Source organism: Nicotiana attenuata, unplaced genomic scaffold, assembly GCF_001879085.1.
Source record: "Nicotiana attenuata strain UT unplaced genomic scaffold, NIATTr2, whole genome shotgun sequence".
NCBI classification, from domain to species: Eukaryota; Viridiplantae; Streptophyta; class Magnoliopsida; order Solanales; family Solanaceae; genus Nicotiana; species Nicotiana attenuata.
In genome coordinates this window covers 377,846-399,652 of record NW_017670657.1, presented here as the reverse complement: position 1 = coordinate 399,652, position 21,807 = coordinate 377,846, and the positions used below count along the sequence as shown (strand labels likewise).

Here is a 21,807-nt window from a genome sequence, read left to right as displayed (position 1 = left end):
AATTCACCTTTTAGCATTAATTAGCAATAGAATTTACCATATTAACCTTTACTATCTCACATAAACACTCCTAACACATATTCCAACACTATTTACTCCAAGGACAATGTAGGAAAAAAATAATTAATTCATTCTTGAAATCTGGAAAAATTACTTATTTTGGACCACAAGAAAAAAGCCAAAAAAATCACTTATTTTGGACCGGAGGGAGTATTAACTATTGAGAACATGGGGAAGATCATGGAGGTGTGGGATTTACATCCATAATGGTAAGACATAGTGGGAGGTTAATGGAGAAGAGTAGTGGGTATTACTCCCTTAGGAGTTATGGACATCCACCATAATCAAGTATTTCATGACATTCTTTTTAATTTATAAAATGTTGCAGGATCATAATATTATCCGCACATTGTGCGGTTACTCATACTAGTAGGCAATAATGGGCAAATGTTTAATTGAAACTTTCTTTATAAAACGAAGAAAACGTACGAATAAGGAAACCAGTCAAATTCTCCTTTCCCACAACCCTTCCGTTGACACGTGAAAGCAAAAATTCAAGTCTCTAATTGTTCTCCTACTGTTATCCGAATAATAGTTTGGTAGATTCAAATTCGTAATCGAAAAAGTGTATAAAATTCGTATAATTTTTTTATATAACATATAAGATGTATATATACAAAAAAATTTATAGTTTTCGATTATTATTTTGAAAGCGACTATACAATATCGAGAAATTTTATTTTGCATGAGATTCAACTATTATGTGGCAGACACAACTTGCATGAGACTCCTTTAGAATTTTGCCAAGTGTATTTTTGGTCCCACCTTTTCTCAAAATTGAACAACTCCAGCCCTTGCCCTATTATTCTCTCCTCTTCCAAATCTCTCCAACTCCCTTAACTCAATATCTCCATTTACCAGAATTCAAGTTTCTAATTCGTTCTCTAATTTTATTCTCTCAAGCAATTAGCCATTTTTCAAAGACACTCAAAAGTGAAACCCATAAAATACTTTAAAAAGAAGGGAAAAAGGCATAAAAAAGCACCATTAACGTTGACATATATATTTAAATTTTAGCACTGTCCATGAAACCCAATAAAAAGCAGATAGAACCTCTATAATCTTTATTTTTCTTCCTTTCGAGAAATTATGCTTTGGTCCGAATTCCTCTGGCCTCTTTTTCTCTTCTTTTTCTCTATGAAAATGATGAAAAAGGCATAAAAGAATACTTCTGTTTTCAAATAAGATTGGTAGAGTATCTATGGAGCAATATTTTGTTGATTTCAATTTGAAGGAGATGGAAAGTAAAAAATCAGATTTTTTTCTCAGCAAATATCTTATTTTACTGGGGAAAAAAATCTGCTGCAATTTGACTTGACAAGCGGTAATGAAAGGGGTTGTCTCTCTTTGGTATTCTCTTTCTGGGTTAAGTTCAAAACTTCTAAGGCGTGAGCGAGAGATACTCACAACGTCCCAATTAAAAAAAAGGATACACAGGAGTCCATTGAATCTGACGCTCGGAGTCATATATCCCTCGAATAGATCTGTTAGGAGGAAGATGCAGTGTTAAGAAAAAAGAAAAGAACTAAGAAAGAAGAAGAAAAGAACTGAAGAAACGAGAGTTTTTGGTTAAAATTACATTTATCCCTTAAATATGGATATGAGCACATATTGTCCTTTAAGTTTACAAAAGTTGAGCAGATATAGTCTACTTAACACAAGTTAACAAACACACCCTAAAATTAACGGTCCTTAATTTCGTTTGTGAATTCACCTGGGTAAACAATAATTTTCCACCGTGAACCCTTCTTCCCCGTTGCACTTCCTCAATCTGCCTCTAATGGGGAGAATCCGTACGAGCTCATGAGACTACTCGCTGGCTTCACCTTGCAAGCCATTTTTGTTGGATTATTTTCAGACTTCCATGGTGGACATAGTCCCCACTAACTGGAATATGATTTGTACAAAACTCTATGGAGCTCACCACCATCTTAATTGAAAGCTGCTTGTTGTGGTTTTGTCCACCACCACTTCAATTATTTCATAAATAATCTTACTAATAAATTTTTCTTGAAAAGACTTGTTGAATTCTAATTAATAATATGCATCTGCAAGCGAAGGCTCCAGCGGAAGGTTTAGACAGCGATGCAGCAGGCAGATAAGGGTTGAGCTTTGGAAGGATCCTCATCTTGGAAAGATATTAACTGCAAAAAATAACGATAATCTCAACGTTGGAACAAGGCTTTGAGGGCCTGATGTCATGTGGCTATGCTTCCTGAAGCTTGACTCCGCTCCAACTAGGGAAAAAAGAGGCGGAGACATCAAAATAACGAGGAAAGTGAACGTGGAAAAAGAATTCACAACCAAGTTAAATAAATTTTTCACCCACTCAATTCACAAACGGAAGGACCGTTAGTTCCTAGATGTGTTTGTTTAAGTAGACTACATCTCCTCAACTTTTGTAAACTTAAAGGACAATATGTGCTCATGTGCATATTTAAGGAATAAATATAGGCCTAACCCCAAAGATAAAGGACTATTGGCTAAAAGCTCGAAGAAATGACATTGAAGGAGAAAAAGTTGAACAAATGGGTCCATAAATTACAGATATCATTAAATAAGAGCCTCACATAAGTATCACATGGTATATGAGAATGAGAGTATGAGATTCAAAGTAAAATTTCTCATACAATGTCATTTTCCCTAAAACCAGCACTTTAGGTATTGCCCTATGGACCACCTAGAAGGATGCATGCTGAGGAGCGAAAGTTTAATGGGACACGGAAATTTCAAAATCAGTCACACCACAATTCAATTGGTGACATGATAATTATTCAGCCCAAATTGCAACGAGTCGAATCCTCCCTTTTGTTGCTGGCTCAAGAGTCTCAAGACCATTCACATTTCACCAATGTAACATACATAAATATTCAACCCACTTACTATATACTTCCTTAGCTTCATATTATGTTTAAATTTATTTGAATAAACACAAATTTAAGAATTACAACAACAATAACATACCTAGTATTGTCCCACACCGTAGAGTCTGGGGAGGATAGTGTGTACGCAAACCTTACCCCTACCTTGTGAGGATAGAGAGGCTGTTTCCAATAGACCCTCGGCTCAAGATAGTATAAGTACCACATTAATAAGAATATAGGCAAGAAGGGACAGTATCAAAAAACATATAAAAGCAGAATAACACAACAAGACAGTAAAGTGATACAAAATTTAAGCATTAAAAAAAATTAAAATTTATGAGCTTAAACATGATTACAGTAAATTCATAGTGTGAGGATATATCATTAAGAATAACAAAATATAGAAATATATTTCTGACCGACTAAAAAGGAAATAATATCACAAAACGAAAACAAAGGAAGTATGTGTTTTCAAGGTATTTGTTTAATTGAAACTTTTATATAGAACTATTGTATGTGGGTTAATACCTATATTAATATGGTAAAATTTGATTCAAATGATTCTTATATATTCTGGAAAACTTTGATCAATTCAATTGAAATGTGTACCCGAATATAGGTTAAGTAATAAACAAGAAAAGAGATAGAAAAGGGGTACTCTATCTCTTAATTTTATTTATATGCATCGCCACAATATTTGATAGTACTTCGCAAATTTAATCGAAAAAAGCATGTAACAGTGCTTGTAAAATATCTTTATAGTAATATATTTTAAGTTATAAACATAGTCAGTAGGGGTGTTCATAAAAATCGAAAAACCGAACCAAACCGAAAATCAAACCATACCGACCAAAAAAACCGACACTTTTTGGTTTGGTTTGGTTTTGGTTTTGAATTTTAAAAACCGATCAAATTTGGTTTGGTTTTGGTTTTAATCAAAAATTAACCGGAAAAAACCGAACCAAACCGACTATAGGAGTAGCTATTTCAAATTTATTATTACACCTATATATATATATATATATATAAAGTTTCAAAAAATTTATGGTGAATGTTAATCGTTTGCTCTTTTAGTACAGTTCTTTACCTTTATATTCTAGTTTGATTGTTAGTTTTCTTTTGTTAAGTGTAAGAAACCATTTCATGTTATTAAAAATATATTTTTAATTGAGTCCTTAAATTATTCATCACTATTTGATTCAATTATCATCAATATATTTTAGTGAATAATAAATTTCTCAAAGGGCAATTGATTTGATAGTGTTACGTTGAAAATGTGGTCGCCTGAATATGTGTTTAGTAGTGTATGTCTTATATTTGAGAAAAAACCGACAAATAACCGAAAAATTTGAAAAACCGACATAAACCGAATCGAGAAAAAACCGACTTAATTGGCTTGGTTTGGTTCTAATATTTGAAAAAACGACTTACTTGGTTTTGTTTATTTTTAGGGAAAAACTGATCCAAACCGAACCATGAACGCCCCTAATAGTCAGAGTTAAAAAGAAAAATTACACTCAGATCAACCCCAAGAATATAGAAAATGAGCCTCCTTAATATCATCTCATCAGTCGCTGGTAACTAATTGTGTCGAAAAGATGACAAAATCAATAGAGAATGTGATCCTCGTTTTGAAGCGAAGTTATATAAAGGACAAGCGTATAACACATAATTACACATGTTCAAAAACTTTATGAGCTGGCAAAGTTCTTTTTTACGTCAACTGTCCACACTGTTCAGATTCTTGTGGGCTCTTCAAACTTTCCTTTCTATAAATAAAATACCCATCAAATTTCTCCGTAACCCATAAAAGGAAAGTTCTATAAATAATTATTCTCCTAACTTAATAACTAAGAGAGAGAGAATGGAATTCGTCCGGTTTTCTCAAGTTCTTAGCTTGTTAAGCATGGCTGTCATTCTTTTGTTTATGCTAGGGAAAATGATATATTCTTGTTGGATTTTGCCTAAGCTGATGTATCGAAAGCTTAGGGCAAATGGATTTGACGGACCAGCTCCAAGTTTCCCTCTTGGAAATATAAATGACATGAAGAAGGAGTTGACGAAGATAGCTTCTCCTTCTTTGAGCATTAGCAATCATGACATTCATTCATTTGCATTCCCATACTATGCTCGGTGGCAGAAATTGCATGGTACGTAAACTTGCATCATATTTTAACACATTATCTTGATAAAGAATACTCCATAAGTTTCATTTTTCATATAGGGGTTTGAGTGTTCTTATTCTTAGATTTTTATTATATCTTTTGTTTCGTTTGGTTCAGTTTTCTTATTATCTTGCTGCTGTTATTGTTTCTTTTTCATGGCTTTTTCACTACCATATTTTATTTTTATGCTTTTCTTGAGCTGAGGGTCTATCATAAATAACTCTCTGCCTTTACAAGGTAGGAATAAGGTTTGTCTACACACTACCCTCCTCAGATCCCACCTGTGAGATTATATTTTTAGTTGTTATTGTTGTTGGTGGTGTTTGAGTGGACACAGAATTTATTTTTTATATTTGCGCAACGTATGCCATTTAAATGAACCAATATTCGTTTACTTCTTGTAGGTAAAGTATTTGTCTACTGGCTGGGAACAGAGCCATTTTTGTACATAGCAGATCCTGAATTTATAAAGAAGATGTCAGCGGTTGTAATGGGCAAAAGTTGGGGAAAGCCAAGAGTATTTAAGAGGGATAGAGATCCCATGTTTGGGAATGGCCTTGTTATGGTGGAAGGGATTAATTGGGTTAATCACAGGCATGTTGTTAATCCTGCTTTTTCCCCTGCCAGCTTGAAGGTATCTCTCTTCTCTCCATGTGTCTCTCTCTTGGCACTTCCTTAGATTCTTAATTAACAAACTAATCAACAAATTCGTCTCAGTCCCAAACAAAGCTAGAGTTCTAACTCATATTATTATCATACCGAAATCAAATTAGAGTGATAGCGAAAATAAATTCTTTTTAACAAACATAGTAACAATATTTAAAAGTTGTCTAATAAATTTAAAGCCTATTCCTAACTATTAAGTATTACATACATGAATCTTTTTCTTTCATTGTGCCCTATCTTTATCTAAGGCAACATTAATTCCAAGGATTTATAGGTCTTTCAATACAACTTCCTTCCATCTGATTTTAGGCCTACCTCATCCCCTTTTAATATCTTCACTCACCATAGTTTCATACTTACGTACCAGTGCCTCTATAGGGTAATGGAAGAATGACAAAACCATCTCAAGCGACCTTCCCTCATTTTATCATCAATGTGTGCTACTTGCACCTTCTGAGAAATGTGATTTAATCTTATCTAATCTTATATGACCGCACATCCATCTTAATATCCGTATTTCTGGAACACTAATCTTGTGGGTATGTGGGATTTTAGCAGTCCAAGATTCATTATCATATATACCGATCTTATTGTTGCTCTATAAAACTTATCTTTCACTTGAATAGACATTCACTAATCAAGTAGGGAAATTGTCACGAATTTAGTCGTGACTACATAATTAGGACCTAATGTTATAATATACAGATGAGTGACACTTTAGTCCCTAAGTCAATTAATTACTATTTTCAATCCTAGGAATAGCTAGCTAGTAAATCAAGGACATGTGTCCATTAGTACTGTTAGTGGTTATCTTTTTGGACCAGCTATCAACAGCTGTCTTTTCTTTTTTTCCCTATAATTGTATTCTGTCATTCGACAGAGAGGGCAGAAAATATTTTGAAATCCAATTTATCTTCATCTGCTATTTTCTCTTTCTCTTCTTCTTGAGCTCTCTTCGATCCAAATCGATCGCTAGCGTTATATTTGGTATCAGAGCAGTAATCTTAGCACTGATGGTAGATAAACAACGCGCCGGTGACAGCGCCAGAGGTTCCTCCAATCTGGAATTTTAGATGCAAACCTTCATGGAAGCATCCAACCGGAGACTAGAATCTATCGAAGACATGCAGAGAAGGATGAATGATGAAACACAAAGAAGAGTGGATACTATGATGACAGAGCTAGGCCGGCGTGAAGATTCTCGCACCTCAGGAAGGTCTTATTTGGCTGCCTTAGGAGTATCGCCGGTAGAGAGCCACCAGTCATCTGTGAGTGGGGGTCACCGTTCAAGTTCTACACCGGCAACTCCAGCCACGCCGGTATCCACAGGTGCCAACCAGATCTTACCCCTTCCACCCGTCACAGCACCCATATCTCGAACCTCACTACCTTCCTCCCTAAATGAAACAATGTCTCTGGGGTTGATGAACCCACATTTCTCCCACGCGCTGCACGCGTACCCCCCACCACCTACAATAGCCTATCCTCGCCCAGCTAACATTTCTACTAGCCTATTTGTTTCCCTACCCTATGTACAAACCATACTGTCTCAGCCCATTATCAATACATCCACCTCATTTGGAACATTTGGGTTCACTTCGGCTCGAACACACCCACAATCTTATTTTCCTTCTTATACCACCCCTTCTAATGTACCAATTTACACCACCTTGGCACACATGCAACCACAACCCTTGCCCCCAGGTCATTACTCTCAAGTCCATTATTCCCAGCCCATACCTGCAGAATATTCTTCAACAGTCACTTTACTCAACCTATTCCAACCACCCATTTTCCTCAATCCCTCAACTCATACACCCCTACTACCCAGCCCAACCGTATGCCCAAAGCTAAACTAGCCTTTCCAGATTTCAATGGCATTAATCCTCGAGGATGGATTAGGAGGTATGATAATTTCTTTGCCTTATACAAGGTTCCAGAGGAGGAGAAAATGACTTATGTGGCCATTAACATTAGAGACCAGATTGACCACTGGTTTGATTCATATTTGATAGATAACGGGGGACAAGTCTCTTGGGCTCAATTCTGTGTGGACATTTGCCTCAGATATGGCCAGGCCCAACCATTGGATGTGGTTATTGAATTCAATAGGCTTCAACAAGTAACAGATGTTGCTAGTTATCAACACCGTTTTGAGGAGCTGAGAGAACCAGTTCTGTTAGCTAGGCCACACTTAGACGAGGCCTATTTCATCACTTGTTTTATTGGTGGGCTAACTGCAGATTTAGGCCCAATGGTTAAGGTGGCCAACCCCCAAACACTCTTAACAGCTTATGCTACAACTAAGTTATACGAACAATCCTTGAATGCACATGCCAAAGCCCACAACCCAAAACCTTTTCAAAAAACCAGTTATTACCCTTCTAACCTAAGATCCCAATTTCCTTCTACCAGTCAAGGACCAACTCTTACCAATTCCAAGCCCAACCCCACCAGTAGCCATACAAAACAGTTAGCCCAAAAGAACCCCACCATTGAGTCTCTGAGAGAACGAAAATTGTGTTATAAATGTCATGATCACTACTTCCCTGGACATTAGTGCAAACCACGAACCTTAAATGCTATGGAGGGAATCGAAGTTCCTATAGAAGGAAAGGAAGAAGAAGAGGTGTTTGAAGAAGCTTTAGGTGAAGCAGTAGAAGAAGGGGAGGTGACATTGGCTATGCTAATGGGTTTGTCACACCAACCCACCACAATCCGAATTCAAGGGTGGGTCAAAAAGCATAGGGTGTCCATACTAATCGATAGTGGGGCTACCCATAGTTTCGTTGGCCCCAAGATTGTGAAGCAATTTGGGTTAATGATAGAACCACTTCACAAGGTTATGAGAGTGAGGGTAGCAAACGGGCAATTGATGCCTTGCAGCTACAATTGTCCAGAATTTACTTGGACTATGGGAACTGAGTCCTTCACCTTCACTATGGTACTACTTAAGGCAGGGGGGAGTGACATTATACTTGGAATGGATTGGGTGGATTCTGTGACACCAATTATGCTGCATACACGACCCCGTAGTGTCTCATTTTTTAAGGACCAAAGACTCATTACTATAATGGGTAGTGACACTGAAGATGTATTAGCTGAGGGGGATGCAAAATCCATTGCCAAGTTACTACGAATGGGCCATGGCTGCTTGTCAGCCCATTTGTTAGGCTTGGACGGTGAACAGGAGACACAACAAAGGGCGGGTCCAGTTCAAGAGCTCATCGAACAATTTGCTGCGATTTTTCAAGAACCAAAAGGACTTCCTCCGAGCAGAGGAAGTGATCACGCCATTGAATTGTTGCCAGGGTCCAAGCCAGTGAACCAACGACCTTATCGTTACTCTTATGAGCAGAAGAATACAATTGAAAAAATGGTAAGGGAAATGCTTGAAGCCCAAATTGTGACAACCAGTACATCTCCTTTTGCATCACCAGTCATCCTTGTTAAAAAGAAGGATTCAACTTGGCGATTTTGTGTGGACTATCGAAGATTGAACGATATAACGGTGAAGAACAAATACTCTATCCCAGTGGTTGAGGACCTGCTTGATGAACTACATGGAGCTCAGTTTTTCTCAAAAATAGATTTACGCTCGGGGTATCATCAGATTCGTATGAAACAAGGGGATGAATACAAAACAGCATTCAAAACTCATCATGGCCTTTGGGAATTTCGAGTAATGCCTTTTGGATTAACCAATGCACCGGCAACCTTTCAAGCACTCATGAACAAGATTTTCAGTACCTATCTCAGGAAATTTGTCCTAGTATTTTTTGACGACATCCTCGTCTACAGTGTGACCCTGGAAGATCATGTTAAACACTTGAGGGTAGTGTTTGAGTTCTTAAAGGGAACCAGTTGTTTGCAAAGCAGTCCAAATGCAGTTTTGGGGAGGCCCAGATTGAATATTTGGGCCATATCATTTCGGGCCAGGGCGTGAGTACTGATCCAACCAAGATTGAGGCAATGATTAATTGGCCTTGTCCGGTTAATATTAAGGGGTTGCGGGGTTTTCTGGGATTAACTGGGTACTATTGCAGGTTTATTAAAAACTTTGCAGCTATTAGTAAACCATTAACAGATTTACTCAAAAAAGGAGCTTTTTCACGGAATGAAAGTGCTACTACTGCATTTGAAGAGTTGAAGAACGCGATGGTGCATGCCCCAGTTTTAGCATTACCAGATTTCACCATTCCTTTTGTTGTGGAGGTGGATACCAGTGGAACAGGATTAGGAGCAGTACTAATGCAGAACCATAAAGCAATTGCTTTCATTAGTCAAGGCCTCAGTCAAAGACATTTGGGTCGATCAACTTACGAAAAAGAGCTGTTGGCCTTATTGCTAGCTGTTGAGAAGTGGAGGCATTATCTCCAACCCAATCATTTTATCATTAGGACAGACCACTTCAGCTTGAAATTCCTAAAGGATCAGCGAATAACATCGGCATTACAGCATAAAGGGATTTCCAAACTAATGGGCCTGAGTTATGAGATCCATTACAGGAAGGGAGCAGATAATGTAGTGGCTGATGCCCTGTCAAGAAAACAAGAATTTATGGAGGAATGTAATGGTCTTACTGTAGTGCAGCCCAAATGGGTACAAGAAGTACTGGAAAGTTATGTTGAAGATGCTGAAGTCCAGGACATCATTAAACAACTCAGTTTAGATGCAAGCGCAATTCCGAATACAACATTGCAAAAACGGATCATCAGGTACAATGGTTTAATTTGGGTAGGCAGCAGCAAGGGATTGAGGAAGTCCATTATTGAGCAACTGCATGCCACACCATGGGGAGGGCATTCGGGAATTACAGCAACGCAGAAAAGGTAAAGCTCATTTTCTTTTGGCCTAATCTAGGGAAGGACGTGAAGGAAGTAGTACAAAATTGTATGATATGCCAAAGAAACAAGGGGGAACATGTGCCTTATCCAGGGCTTTTACAACCATTACCAATACCCTCGAAGGCTTGGGAACACCTCACCATGGACTTCACGAAGGCCTACCTAAATAACAAGGGAATGATTCGATCTTAGTAGTAATAGACAGGTACACTAAGTATGCTCACTTATTTTCCCTGTCACATCCATATAATGCAGCACAGATAGCTCAGTTGTTCTTAGACAATATTTGCAAATTACATGGGATCCCAAGCTCTGTCCTCTCCGATAGAGATCCCATCTTTACTAGTTTGTTTTGGAAGGAGCTCCTCAAGGGGATGCAAGTGGAGCAACGTTTGAGCTCAGCATATCATCCACAAACCGATGGCCAATCAGAGAGGTTGAATCAATGTGTGGAAACATATTTGAGGTGCATGACAAGCCATAAACCACGGGATTGGAACAAGTGGCTGCCCATGGTAGAATTTTGGTACAACACGAACTATCAGTCGGCAATAGGAATGACACCATTCAAGGCTCTTTATGGCTTCGACCCTCCTCAGCCCTCTTTTGAGCTAGTGGCGCAGACACGATTGGAGTCAGTAGACCAAATCTTGAGAGAAAGACAGCTACTCAATAGGATTCTCAGGGACAATCTAACCAAGGCACAAAATAGGATGAAGCAGTACGCTGATTCCAAGAGAAGTGATAGGAATTTTGAAGTTGGCGATATGGTGTTTTTAAAATTACAACCCTATCGCCAAACATCAGTGGCAATCCGCCGGAATTTGAATTTGGCGGCTAAATTCTATGGGCCTTTTGAAGTGCTCCGCAAAATTGGCAAGGTCGCTTATGAGCTCAAGCTTCCATTGGAATCAAAAATTCATCCCGTTTTTCATGTATCTCAGTTAAAGAAGGTAGTGGGAAATTATGTACAACCATCAAAGGAACCACCAATCTGCACTGATGATGGTCAGGTCTTGACTGAACCAGTAGCCATCTTAGACCGCCGAATTGTGAAGAAAGGCAACAAAGCTGCTACCCAAGTGCTAGTACAGTGGGCAAACTTATCCAAGGATGAAGCTACATGGGAAGACTACACTTTCCTCACATCCCAGTTTCCAGATTTTGATCAGTAATGGAGAAGGAAGGACATAAGAGGGATGGAATGTCACGAATTTAGTCGTGACTACATAATTAGGACCTAATGTTATAATATACAGATGAGTGACACTTTAGTCCCTAAGTCAATTAATTACTATTTTCAGTCCTAGGAATAGCTAGTTAGTAAATCAAGGACATGTGTCCATTAGTACTGTTAGTGGTTATCTTTTTGGACCAGCTATCAACAGCTGTCCTTTCTTCTCTTTCCCTATAATTGTATTCTGTCATTTGACAGAGAGGGCAGAAAATATTTTGAAATCCAATTTATCTTCATCTGTTATTTTCTTTTTGTCTTCTTCTTAAGCTCTCTTCGATCCAAATCGATCGTTAGCGTTATAGAAATTTCATCTAAATTAAAGTCAAATATTTTTAAAACTCTGAATTGATTGATGTGACCCAGACATAGCAAGAGCCAAGAGGACAATATTAAAAGTGGATGATTGAGTCGCGACTCTCGATCGTGTAGAAAGATCAAAGATTTGTATTGCATAGATAGATAGGGATTTTCTTTTTGGTTTTTTTCTCACCAGTAATCGAGAATTCGAGATAATACATAGGGATTTCGATCCAAAGCCATGCGTTTTGCACCACTGCCTCAGCTGATATGTAGGTCCAAGATCGTAATACTAATAATTGAAACAAAAACAAAATACGATGACTTAAAATTCCAAGTAAATATTCCTTTATGAATTCAATTTTTAAGGTATTTAATATTAAATTTATTGTATTTTTAAAAGTGTGATTCAGATCTATTAGTTGTTACAAGTTTAATAGTAAATTTTGTACATAAATTTATGCTCGGCGCTGAAAGTACTATATTAGATGACTTAACATCCAGCTCCGACTACATAGTACGCGTATCACCGTATCAATACCTTCTGACACCATTTTCAGGTACTCAGGTAGTATGCTCCGTGTGAAATATATTCACATAATTCGATCATTAAAAAAACTATGATAAGCAGCCTATTGCAACCAGTTAAATTATAGTGTAATGAACGTGTTCTTTGAAAATCAAAATTTATTATTCATCATCTAAAAAGCCTTCCCTTAAAAATAATATTGTTAAAAGATCATGATATTCACTAACAACATAAGCACCACTAAACATGGTTGACAGGGTATGACAAGCTTAATGGTGGAGTCGGCCACAAATATGCTAGACCGCTGGGCGGCCCTCATCGACTCAGGGAAGAAAGAAATCGAAATCGAAGTCGAGAAGGAAATCACAAGCACAGCGGGGGAAATCATCGCGAAAATAACCTTCGGAATCAAGAACGAAAACGGGGGAAAAGTGTTTGATAAATTAAGAACACTGCAAACCGCTCTTTTCAAGTCCATACGTTATGTTGGAGTACCATATGGGAACCTGATATATCATAAAGAGACGTTGAAAGCCAAGAAACTCGGGAAAGAGATTGACGCTCTCCTTTTATCGATCATTGAAGCTCGAAAAAAGATGGACAAAGATCAATATTCTCAACATGATCTTCTGAGTCTGTTAATGCTAGATGAGAGTGCTAATGGCATGGATGGCCGGCTTGGAAAGACGTTAAGTAAAAGGGAATTGGTGGATGAGTGTAAGACGTTTTTCATTGGAGGTCATGAGACCTCTGCCTTGGCACTTACCTGGACTACGTTGCTTCTGGCCTTGCATCCTGAATGGCAAACTCAGCTCAGAGAGGAAATGAAACAAGTGTTTATAGAAGGTGAAATTGATGTTACACGGCTTAATGGTCTCAGAAAGGTAATCCCATTGTCCTCTTTTTTTTCTTTTTTGGAACTCAAACGAGTAGCTTTAATAAATTGAATCAAGCACCAACAAGTTTACAATAAAACTAGCAGCATGCTCCAAGTACCAAGTCAGACACATTATCACAAACGAATGGGATAAAGACGTTCATAGTTTACTTGTTTCAATTATGTATACCTACACTACATCGGTATTGAACAATTGAAATGTTTGTTAATAATGCAGATGGGATGGGTGATGAACGAAGTGCTAAGACTATATTCACCAGCACCAAATGTACAGAGGCAAGCTAAAGATGATATTCAAGTGGACAATAATGTAGTCATCCCTAAAGGAACAAATATATGGATTGATGTGGTGTCGATGCACCACGACAAGCAGCTTTGGGGTGAAGATGTTAACGAATTCAAACCAGAAAGGTTTAAAGATGACGTGTACGGTGGATGCAAACACAAAATGGGATTCTTGCCTTTTGGTTTTGGAGGACGAATGTGCATTGGCAAGAATTTGTCTCTCATGGAGTACAAGATTGTGTTATCCTTAATCTTGACTAGGTTCTCTTTCTCCATCTCCCCAAACTATAGGCACTGCCCTTCTATCCAGCTTTCTCTTAGGCCCACACAAGGATTGCCTCTTATAATCCGACCCCTTTGAATTACTCACTACAATAATTACTCTTTTCATGATTGATTACCATCAAAGAAAAGAAAAAAAAAATACTCCTACTAATAGCCAGCTACACTTTAAGATGTCGAGATATGTTTCTCTCTCAATTTTCTTTATGTTCTCATTTGTACTTTCTTTAGTCGTACTCAAATGCATAAGTAAGGATTCATATAGCCGATCCCAACTTGTTCGGGATGGAGGCGTAATTGTTGTATGCTTCAAGTCATAATCAAATAAATGTATAATTGAAATAAAAGTTTGAGGAAAGATTGTTTGGAGAAGATATTGCAAATGGATTATGGAGGACGACATTTTCAGAGGTGAATTCCAACGATATGCGAATAGAGTGGACAGAACAGCCTGTAATGTAAGGATTGATGATTGAACCACTTTGGTTTGTCTATTAAGAAGAGGAAGAAAAGAAGTGCTTAGCTCAGAAGGAGTTTGTTAGAATAACGTCTCGTTCCATACTCTATGTTGACTACCAAGTGGCCTTCCAGTAAGTTATTACTCAGGCACCCACATTCTTGGTATGTCAGCTACAGCTTACAGCATGTCTTTGTTACTCTTTTCTTTTTACTTTTTATTCCTCAGCGTTAATTTGCAACATAGTAAAATAACATGTAATAATAAGGCCCATTGGTTTATGTTGCACAAAAAGGCTACAAGAATGGTCTATTAGAAGAATTATACCGGTGACAGAAGAACCTGACTTACTTGAATATACAATGGCATGGAATATTATCCAGAAGTGCCTGTTTGCCCAAACCACCTTCACATATAACAATGGGCGCGCAACTTATCATTGAATATCACAGCATCATCACTAACATCTCTTCCAGAATGAAGTGCTTTTGATCTTTACACCAACAAGGTTGCAGACCTCTGACTCCATCTCCAAACAGCTGAATACAAATGAAGTTTACAGAATGCTTTGTAAAACAGAAAGAGATTATAAATAAAATATGATTGATCTGATTCTGATTCAGCAACTGCATCAACTAAAAACATATACACAACGGGAAGATCAGTTACCTGGTGAAACTTCCTTGACATGACGTACAACACTGCATGACAACTATCTCACTCAAGAATTGACGGGGATTTTATTGCAGCTCAAGGAACTGACACAGGCTGCCAACTCATACACTTACACGCCAGTCAGTCATTAACCAGACCAACTTTAGCATAATCACAAAAGGAATATCACTGACATGCCCAACCTCGTGCAACCATACATAAAGAAAAATTGAACTAAAAGGAAGTTTCTACTTTGGTAACAAGTTCATGAGAACCTATGTAAATGCATCTAGACTCTAGAGATACATTAGTCTTTGAGATGAGGAGGAAACACGGTATCAAAAACAACCCTTGCAAAAATATGCCTAATTTCATGCAATTTTCCTAATGCTAGGGACTCATAATCAATTTTACTGCCTCGTTTTCGTCGAAATCCCTTCTCTTTTCCCCTTCTAACACACTCAAATATTGCATCAACCTTTTGTGACAGTGCCCATGGGATAAACACCTGCAAATTGAAACGGAAAGGTGATAAAGGGAAATTGTATAACCCCAAACAGCTGCTTGAACACAAAATCACATCAAATTTTTTGGAACATCAACTTGAAAACAATCTAACTGTCCTGATACTGGTGGCAGAGACGAAAGGAAACAGGTAAAAATACAAAACTACCCAGCTACAGTGGCAGAAAAGATGAGGAACTTGTTGCTGTAATCATTCTTCTTTTGTACCAAAGGGTGAGGCTTAGCGTTCAATGAAATGGGTGAAAACATGAGAAATTAGGGTTCTAATCCCAGTACAGGAAGAAAATGGTAGGTGCTTTCTTCCCATCAACCTAAGTCTTGATGGGCAGTCACTTGACATAGAAGGTATCCGGTGGAATAATTGGAGATGTGAGCAGGCTGGCCCGGACTCCAACATAATACAAACAAAAAAAAAAGGGGGGGGGGGGGGATAATGAGGAAGTTCAATGAGAGGTGCAACAAACAACAAACCCGGTGTAATCCCACAAGTGGGGTCTAGGGAGCAGTGCAACAAACATGGCAATAAATGACAGCTAAATATATTACACCTTAAAGCAGATTAGCTCATTTTAACAACAAGAGAATCTCTATGAGATAATGCAAGATATACTAAAAAAAAAACAGCCATAGATCATGTACAAGATATCCAAATTCCGAATGCATGAAGCTGGAAGTTGGAGTGAGTTAGGTTGCCTGTATAGAATTATGACATATGCAAGGTAGCCCTTGATTATTTATTTGAAGCAACAAAACCAACAAAGAAAGAAAAGTTTTTATGTAGAAATTTCCTACGAACCAGATCCGACTTTGGCGCTTGAGGATACTCTGTCAGAGCTTGGGAAATAAAATGCTCATCAGTCATCTTTCGTAATGCAGCTTCCACATAAGTGGCAAGATCCATCATCTCATCCAACAATGCTTCATCTGACTCCACAATTCGGAAGTCTAAGAGCTCAGAAAACCTTGTATCATGTGGTTGAGAGATCTTTCTCGCTACTCCTAACACATCTGACAAAGATCCACCACAGTGGACAGCAACGCTAAAGGCAGCAACAACCAAAGGATCTCTAGGTCTGTCCACCAGTGCTTTATGGAATGCTAAGATCGCAATCCTAAAGAATCATTTTTAGTGATCACAGAGTCAGAAAAAGAGAAATTTTAATCTTATAAGCAGCTGCAGACAACTTCCACGAGATGCAGTAGATCACACATAAATCTATAGCTATAGCCCAAAGGACTCATTGCATATATATATATACACACACAAAATTAAAAAAAACTGTTCCCCACCCCACCTCCCAAAGCCCACGAACAAACCAAAAACTAACCCTTCCATTTTCCTCTTCCTTCCAACCAGCAAAGAAAAGAAAAGTTCTCCTTTTCTGTTCTTTTAGTTTGAAGGAGACGAGACAAGCACAAGTAGCTGTGAGTTATGAATTATGATAGCAAGGTAATAAAAAGAGAATTTCAACACAAAGGGCATTGCTGCCCATTGTCTCTACATAATGCTACGGGAAAATCCCTTACTCAGAATTCTTTATTCCACGACACTAGTCAACAAAACTTTCACTACATTTTTCTTTTCTCCTTCAGCTTGGGATTAATTGAACTCTTATAAGTATTACACTTGCCCTGTCTTGTCAGAACAAAGAAAAGACTATTTCAGGAATGTAAACAAACAAGAAATATTTGCAGCATCATTAAGTTTCTTTTACAGTGACTATGTTCTAGATTTGCTACTTCAGATTTTAAATCTATAGATCATATATGGAATCTGGAAATGGAAGAGGCAAGTAACAAGTTCAAAGGCAGAAATAGTTTCTCACCATAAACTAGAATGACAAGGCCTGTCGGGAGCCAGAAGGTTGTCCAATGTTGAAAACAAAGTCTGTATGACGCCAACATGAAGACGTGATTGATATGCTATAACCACCACGCAAGTTATACAACTAGAAAATTCAATCTTACTCATAACAGTATAACTACAGATGATTTTAACAAAACTGCATTTTCTGGGAGACAATTTTCTATTCCCTTTCTTTATCTCAGTCATTTTGAACAAGAATACATACTTGCTGAATGCATAAAAGATACATGTAACGATAAAAATATAGATTCCTGTTTACCAGAAGCATATTAGATCTCTTGTCACGCCTGCGAAATCCCTGGGAAATAAAGTAAGAAGCCTGCCAAATGGAGTGATACATCAAACACTTAGTAGAAGTAGTATAAACAAAAAAAAAGGTTAAACTTTCATACCTGGATTGGTAGAAGAATTTCTAGAAGTCCAAATTTCCATAATAATCTCAATGAAGCTTCAGCAGAACCATATGCCAGCATGTAATTCATTTCCATTAAGATCCTTCCCTATATCATGGGGATAAAAGTATAGGAACTCAAGAAATTCTTTTTGCTGACTAAAGGTAAAAGAATATAGCTAACATAATGAAAAATCTTAAAAAATGGAAACTCTTACCTTATCAAGTCTTGATATAGAAGATGCTAATTCTTTTACAAAATGAGCTGTTTCTCTAGAAAAACGAAATCCTAAACGGCCTGCTATCCTCACTCCACGCAAAATGCGAGCTGCAAAAAGCCCACCCAAAGTTAATGAAAAGATATTACAACTAGCAGGTCCTGCAAAATAAGATCCAACAAGAATTATACAAAATGACAACAAGACAAAGGATATTCTAGCTTACCACAGTCCTCGATGAAAGAAGCACTTGCGGGAATCACACATCTCACCTGCAAATGCAGCTAGGCTAAGCACAATTTTACACTATTAAAGGAGGTTAAACAACAATAATGAAAACTGTAAAAGATACATGCACACTTTAGCCCTTCTAATATCTTCCAGTCCACCCAAGTAGTCATAGACTATCCTTGCAAATGGATCAAACATCAATCTACAAATCAAAATTCTTCATTTAGTTTTTCTATTGAAATACAGAAAAAATGTCTATGCTTTAGCATATGAAATTGATAATTCAGACTACATCTGTTTTACATACCCATTGATAGTAAAATCTCTTCCCAAACAATTTTTCCAGCGAATGAAATCAGCCTCATCGCACATAGCAGGTCTTCGAACAACATTATAGGAATTCCTCTTAAATCTCCTCCCAGTGGTGTTAAAGCTAGAAACCTGTTTTGACACAGATTGAGAGAAGTATATAGTAGGCGTTTGGACACAACTAATACTATTTGCAAATCAATGCTTGTTTTAAATTGTGTCCATTAGTTAAATTTCAACTTGAAATAGACAATTTGAAGTTGAAAAACTGGGTTGAGGAGTATTTCAAGTAAAATAATGGTTTCCACTTACAAAACTTTAATTTTTTTTCAAGCAAAACTCATATCCAAACACCAACTTCCAAATACTCTTTTTGAACTTCAACTTCAAACATTCGTGTTTGCAACTTCAACCAAATATTTGCCCAAATGGGCCCTTCCAAAAGATAACTTCAAAACCTTCACCAGTCTAAGGAGATTTACTCTACTTAATAAGGAAAAAATAGATGTCAAACCAAGAAAAAGATGTTGCCCGAGAAAAACCTCCACAATGGTATCATCGACATGCACGTGGCATATAGGGAACCTCCTTCCAACAATTTCACATCGCTGAAATGTTTTCAGTACCTGCAAATGATTAATTGTATCCCAAATTAGCAAAAAAATGGCTCCATCATTAAATAACGATGTGTTCAAACCTCCAGAAATCAAAACAATTTCTACTCAGTACCCATAAAATAAAAATTGGTTAACAACCCTATGCTCATGCTCATGCTCATGCTCATGCTCATGCTCATACATCATAATTAGTGCCAAATAATTCCATGGAAACAATAAAAGTCAGTGTTGCCATGAAAGTTATAGTAAAAGGATGAAGTGAAGATTCAATTTTAAAGAGCACATGAGAGAATATCATTACTAGTTAGGAGCACTTAAAATTAAGATAGAAGGTTGCAGATGCAAGTGATAAGATACCACAGTAGCACTATTTTGTGACAAAAAAGGATATAGAACAATCTTCACAAAATATTGACAATTTTCCTTTCCTCCTTTTCCTGTCTATAGAACAATCTTAACAAAATTAAAAATTAAAAATGGGGTGCAGCTTACCTCTTTAAGTTCAGCTGACGTTATTATATCGAAATCTTTAGGAGTTTTGTTCAATAGAAGATCTCTAACACAACCTCCTACAAGGTACACCTCAAACCCTGTGAAAAGAGAGTAAAAAGGTGATAGTAGCAAGGAGGCGAAACAAAAATCATCATCTTACAAAGAGCAATACACAATATACAACGAATTCCTACATAAATATATTAATTAGCTTATTCGTGGGGATTGCACATTCATAAAAAGTCAAAATTCTCACATCCTTTTCTACCTTGTGCTATTGGACTAACTTTATATCAAAGAATAGCATAAAACCCCAACTAAACAAATATTACCATTTACAACAACAGCCCAATAATAGTCCCACTAGTGGGGCCTGGGGAGGCTAGACTATATGCAGACCTTACCCCTACCCCGGAAGGTAGAGAGGCTGTTTCCGGGAGACCCTCCGCTCAAAGACATAAGAGTTGTATCAAGTATTACCATTTACAATTTCCAAAATCAAGATTGGAAGGAGATAATCAAATACTCCCTCCGTTCCAATTTATGTGAACATGTTTGACTGGGCACGGAATTTAGGAAAAAATAAGACTTTTGGAATGTGTGATTCTAAACAAGTCAAAAAGGGGTTCAGAGTATTTGTGTGGTTATAAAAGATTCTCATTAAGGGTAGAATTGTAAGTTTAAACTAAATTGTTCTCAAATTTAGAAAGGTGTCCTTCTTTTTTGAACGGACCAAAAAGAAAATAGGTTCAGATAAACTGGACGGAGGGAGTATCATTTTTGAGCACATACCCTTTTTCTTTAGCCCATTCAGAACCACTCTTGTAGGCTTTGCAATCATTGAGGTACTAATTCCAAGTTCTTCTGAACTCAATTTCTTCCATTTAGGTCCACTCTCATCACCTATTCAATTAAAATAACATTCTAAAGTGCCAATTCACAATATATAGCTCCAAACAAAAATTGGAACTTAATATCAAGGTTTTACCTTTTACATGTGAAGTATTATGGGATCGATTGTTTAATACAATTACCGGATCCACCAGCGGTGCAACATCTAGTGCAGCAATAGAACTGCGCTTACGGACCTGAAATCAAGTGAAAGTAGAAAACTTGAAGTGCTAACAATGAAATTCTGGTTTCATAGAGAGACAAAATATGTGAAAAAAGTAAGGACCTTGTGAAGGCAGAAGATGAGAGGACGATGAAAGTTGAGTTTGGTTCTAAAGACGAGAGCTTGAGCTGCAGGTATTGACATTATGATACGGGGAGAAGAGCTCACTTCCACTTGTAATATCTTTCGAAATAGGGCTTCAATGTCTTTGAGAGGGAAAGGATATGGGTAGGGCTTTGGTATTACCTTTCAAAACTTACTACACCAAAGGTTTTCTTTTTAAAGCATAATCATGTCAGTTAGTTAAATTATTGTATTTGATTGGGGTATATACAATTTCTTTATGTGTAATAAACTAAGATTATGTATTCCTTCATCATACACAAAAATTGTTATGTTTGTTTGAGGTATATAAATGGGTTAATAAATTAATCCTAATTTATTAAGGAAACTAGTAAAATTTTTCGCCTTCGTGGGTTATAAGAAATATTACTAAATTAAAAAATTAAAAAACAAAATAATGATATATAACGGATGAGAGAGATAATTTTTTAAATTAATATGGATATAAAAGATAATTCTACATATTGATAAATTATATACTTAGCATTTTAATTAGAATTAGATTTTAGGTTACTGTATTTTTTCCTGGTTTTCTTTTAAAAAGGTAATAAAAGAGAAAGAATTTCTAAGAAAAAAAATTCACTTACATATATTATAATAAATAAATGAGGAGAAAGTGAGAGGTTGACACATGACTTTTTAAGTATAATTATAAGTTAGAGACATGTAACTAGATAAT

General features: G+C 37.0%; 2 protein-coding genes and 1 long non-coding RNA gene across 3 annotated transcripts; 1 reads left to right on the top strand and 2 right to left on the bottom strand.

Moving 5' to 3' along the window:
- Positions 1-726: 726 nt before the first annotated feature.
- LOC109241959 lies at positions 727-2,571 on the bottom strand. Its single transcript, XR_002070326.1, has 2 exons — positions 1,775-2,571; positions 727-1,544 (listed from the first exon to the last, which is right to left on the bottom strand). It is a non-coding gene; the product is annotated as an uncharacterized LOC109241959 (long non-coding RNA).
- Positions 2,572-4,716: 2,145 nt separating this feature from the next.
- On the top strand, positions 4,717-14,671 carry LOC109241958 (cytokinin hydroxylase-like). Its single transcript, XM_019408786.1, has 4 exons — positions 4,717-5,074; positions 5,494-5,723; positions 12,923-13,549; positions 13,781-14,671. Exons 1-4 carry the CDS (start codon positions 4,789-4,791, stop codon positions 14,207-14,209), a joined length of 1,572 nt encoding a protein of 523 aa, XP_019264331.1. The 5' UTR covers positions 4,717-4,788; the 3' UTR covers positions 14,210-14,671.
- A 159-nt stretch (positions 14,672-14,830) lies between these two features.
- On the bottom strand, positions 14,831-21,273 carry LOC109241957 (poly(A) polymerase I-like). Its single transcript, XM_019408785.1, has 15 exons — positions 21,069-21,273; positions 20,880-20,979; positions 20,684-20,794; positions 19,892-19,989; positions 19,325-19,408; positions 18,781-18,914; positions 18,603-18,675; positions 18,469-18,514; positions 18,243-18,352; positions 18,026-18,133; positions 17,893-17,952; positions 17,593-17,654; positions 16,563-16,878; positions 15,257-15,749; positions 14,831-15,126 (listed from the first exon to the last, which is right to left on the bottom strand). Exons 1-14 carry the CDS (start codon positions 21,147-21,149, stop codon positions 15,549-15,551), a joined length of 1,584 nt encoding a protein of 527 aa, XP_019264330.1. The 5' UTR covers positions 21,150-21,273; the 3' UTR covers positions 14,831-15,126; positions 15,257-15,548.
- Positions 21,274-21,807: the final 534 nt, after the last annotated feature.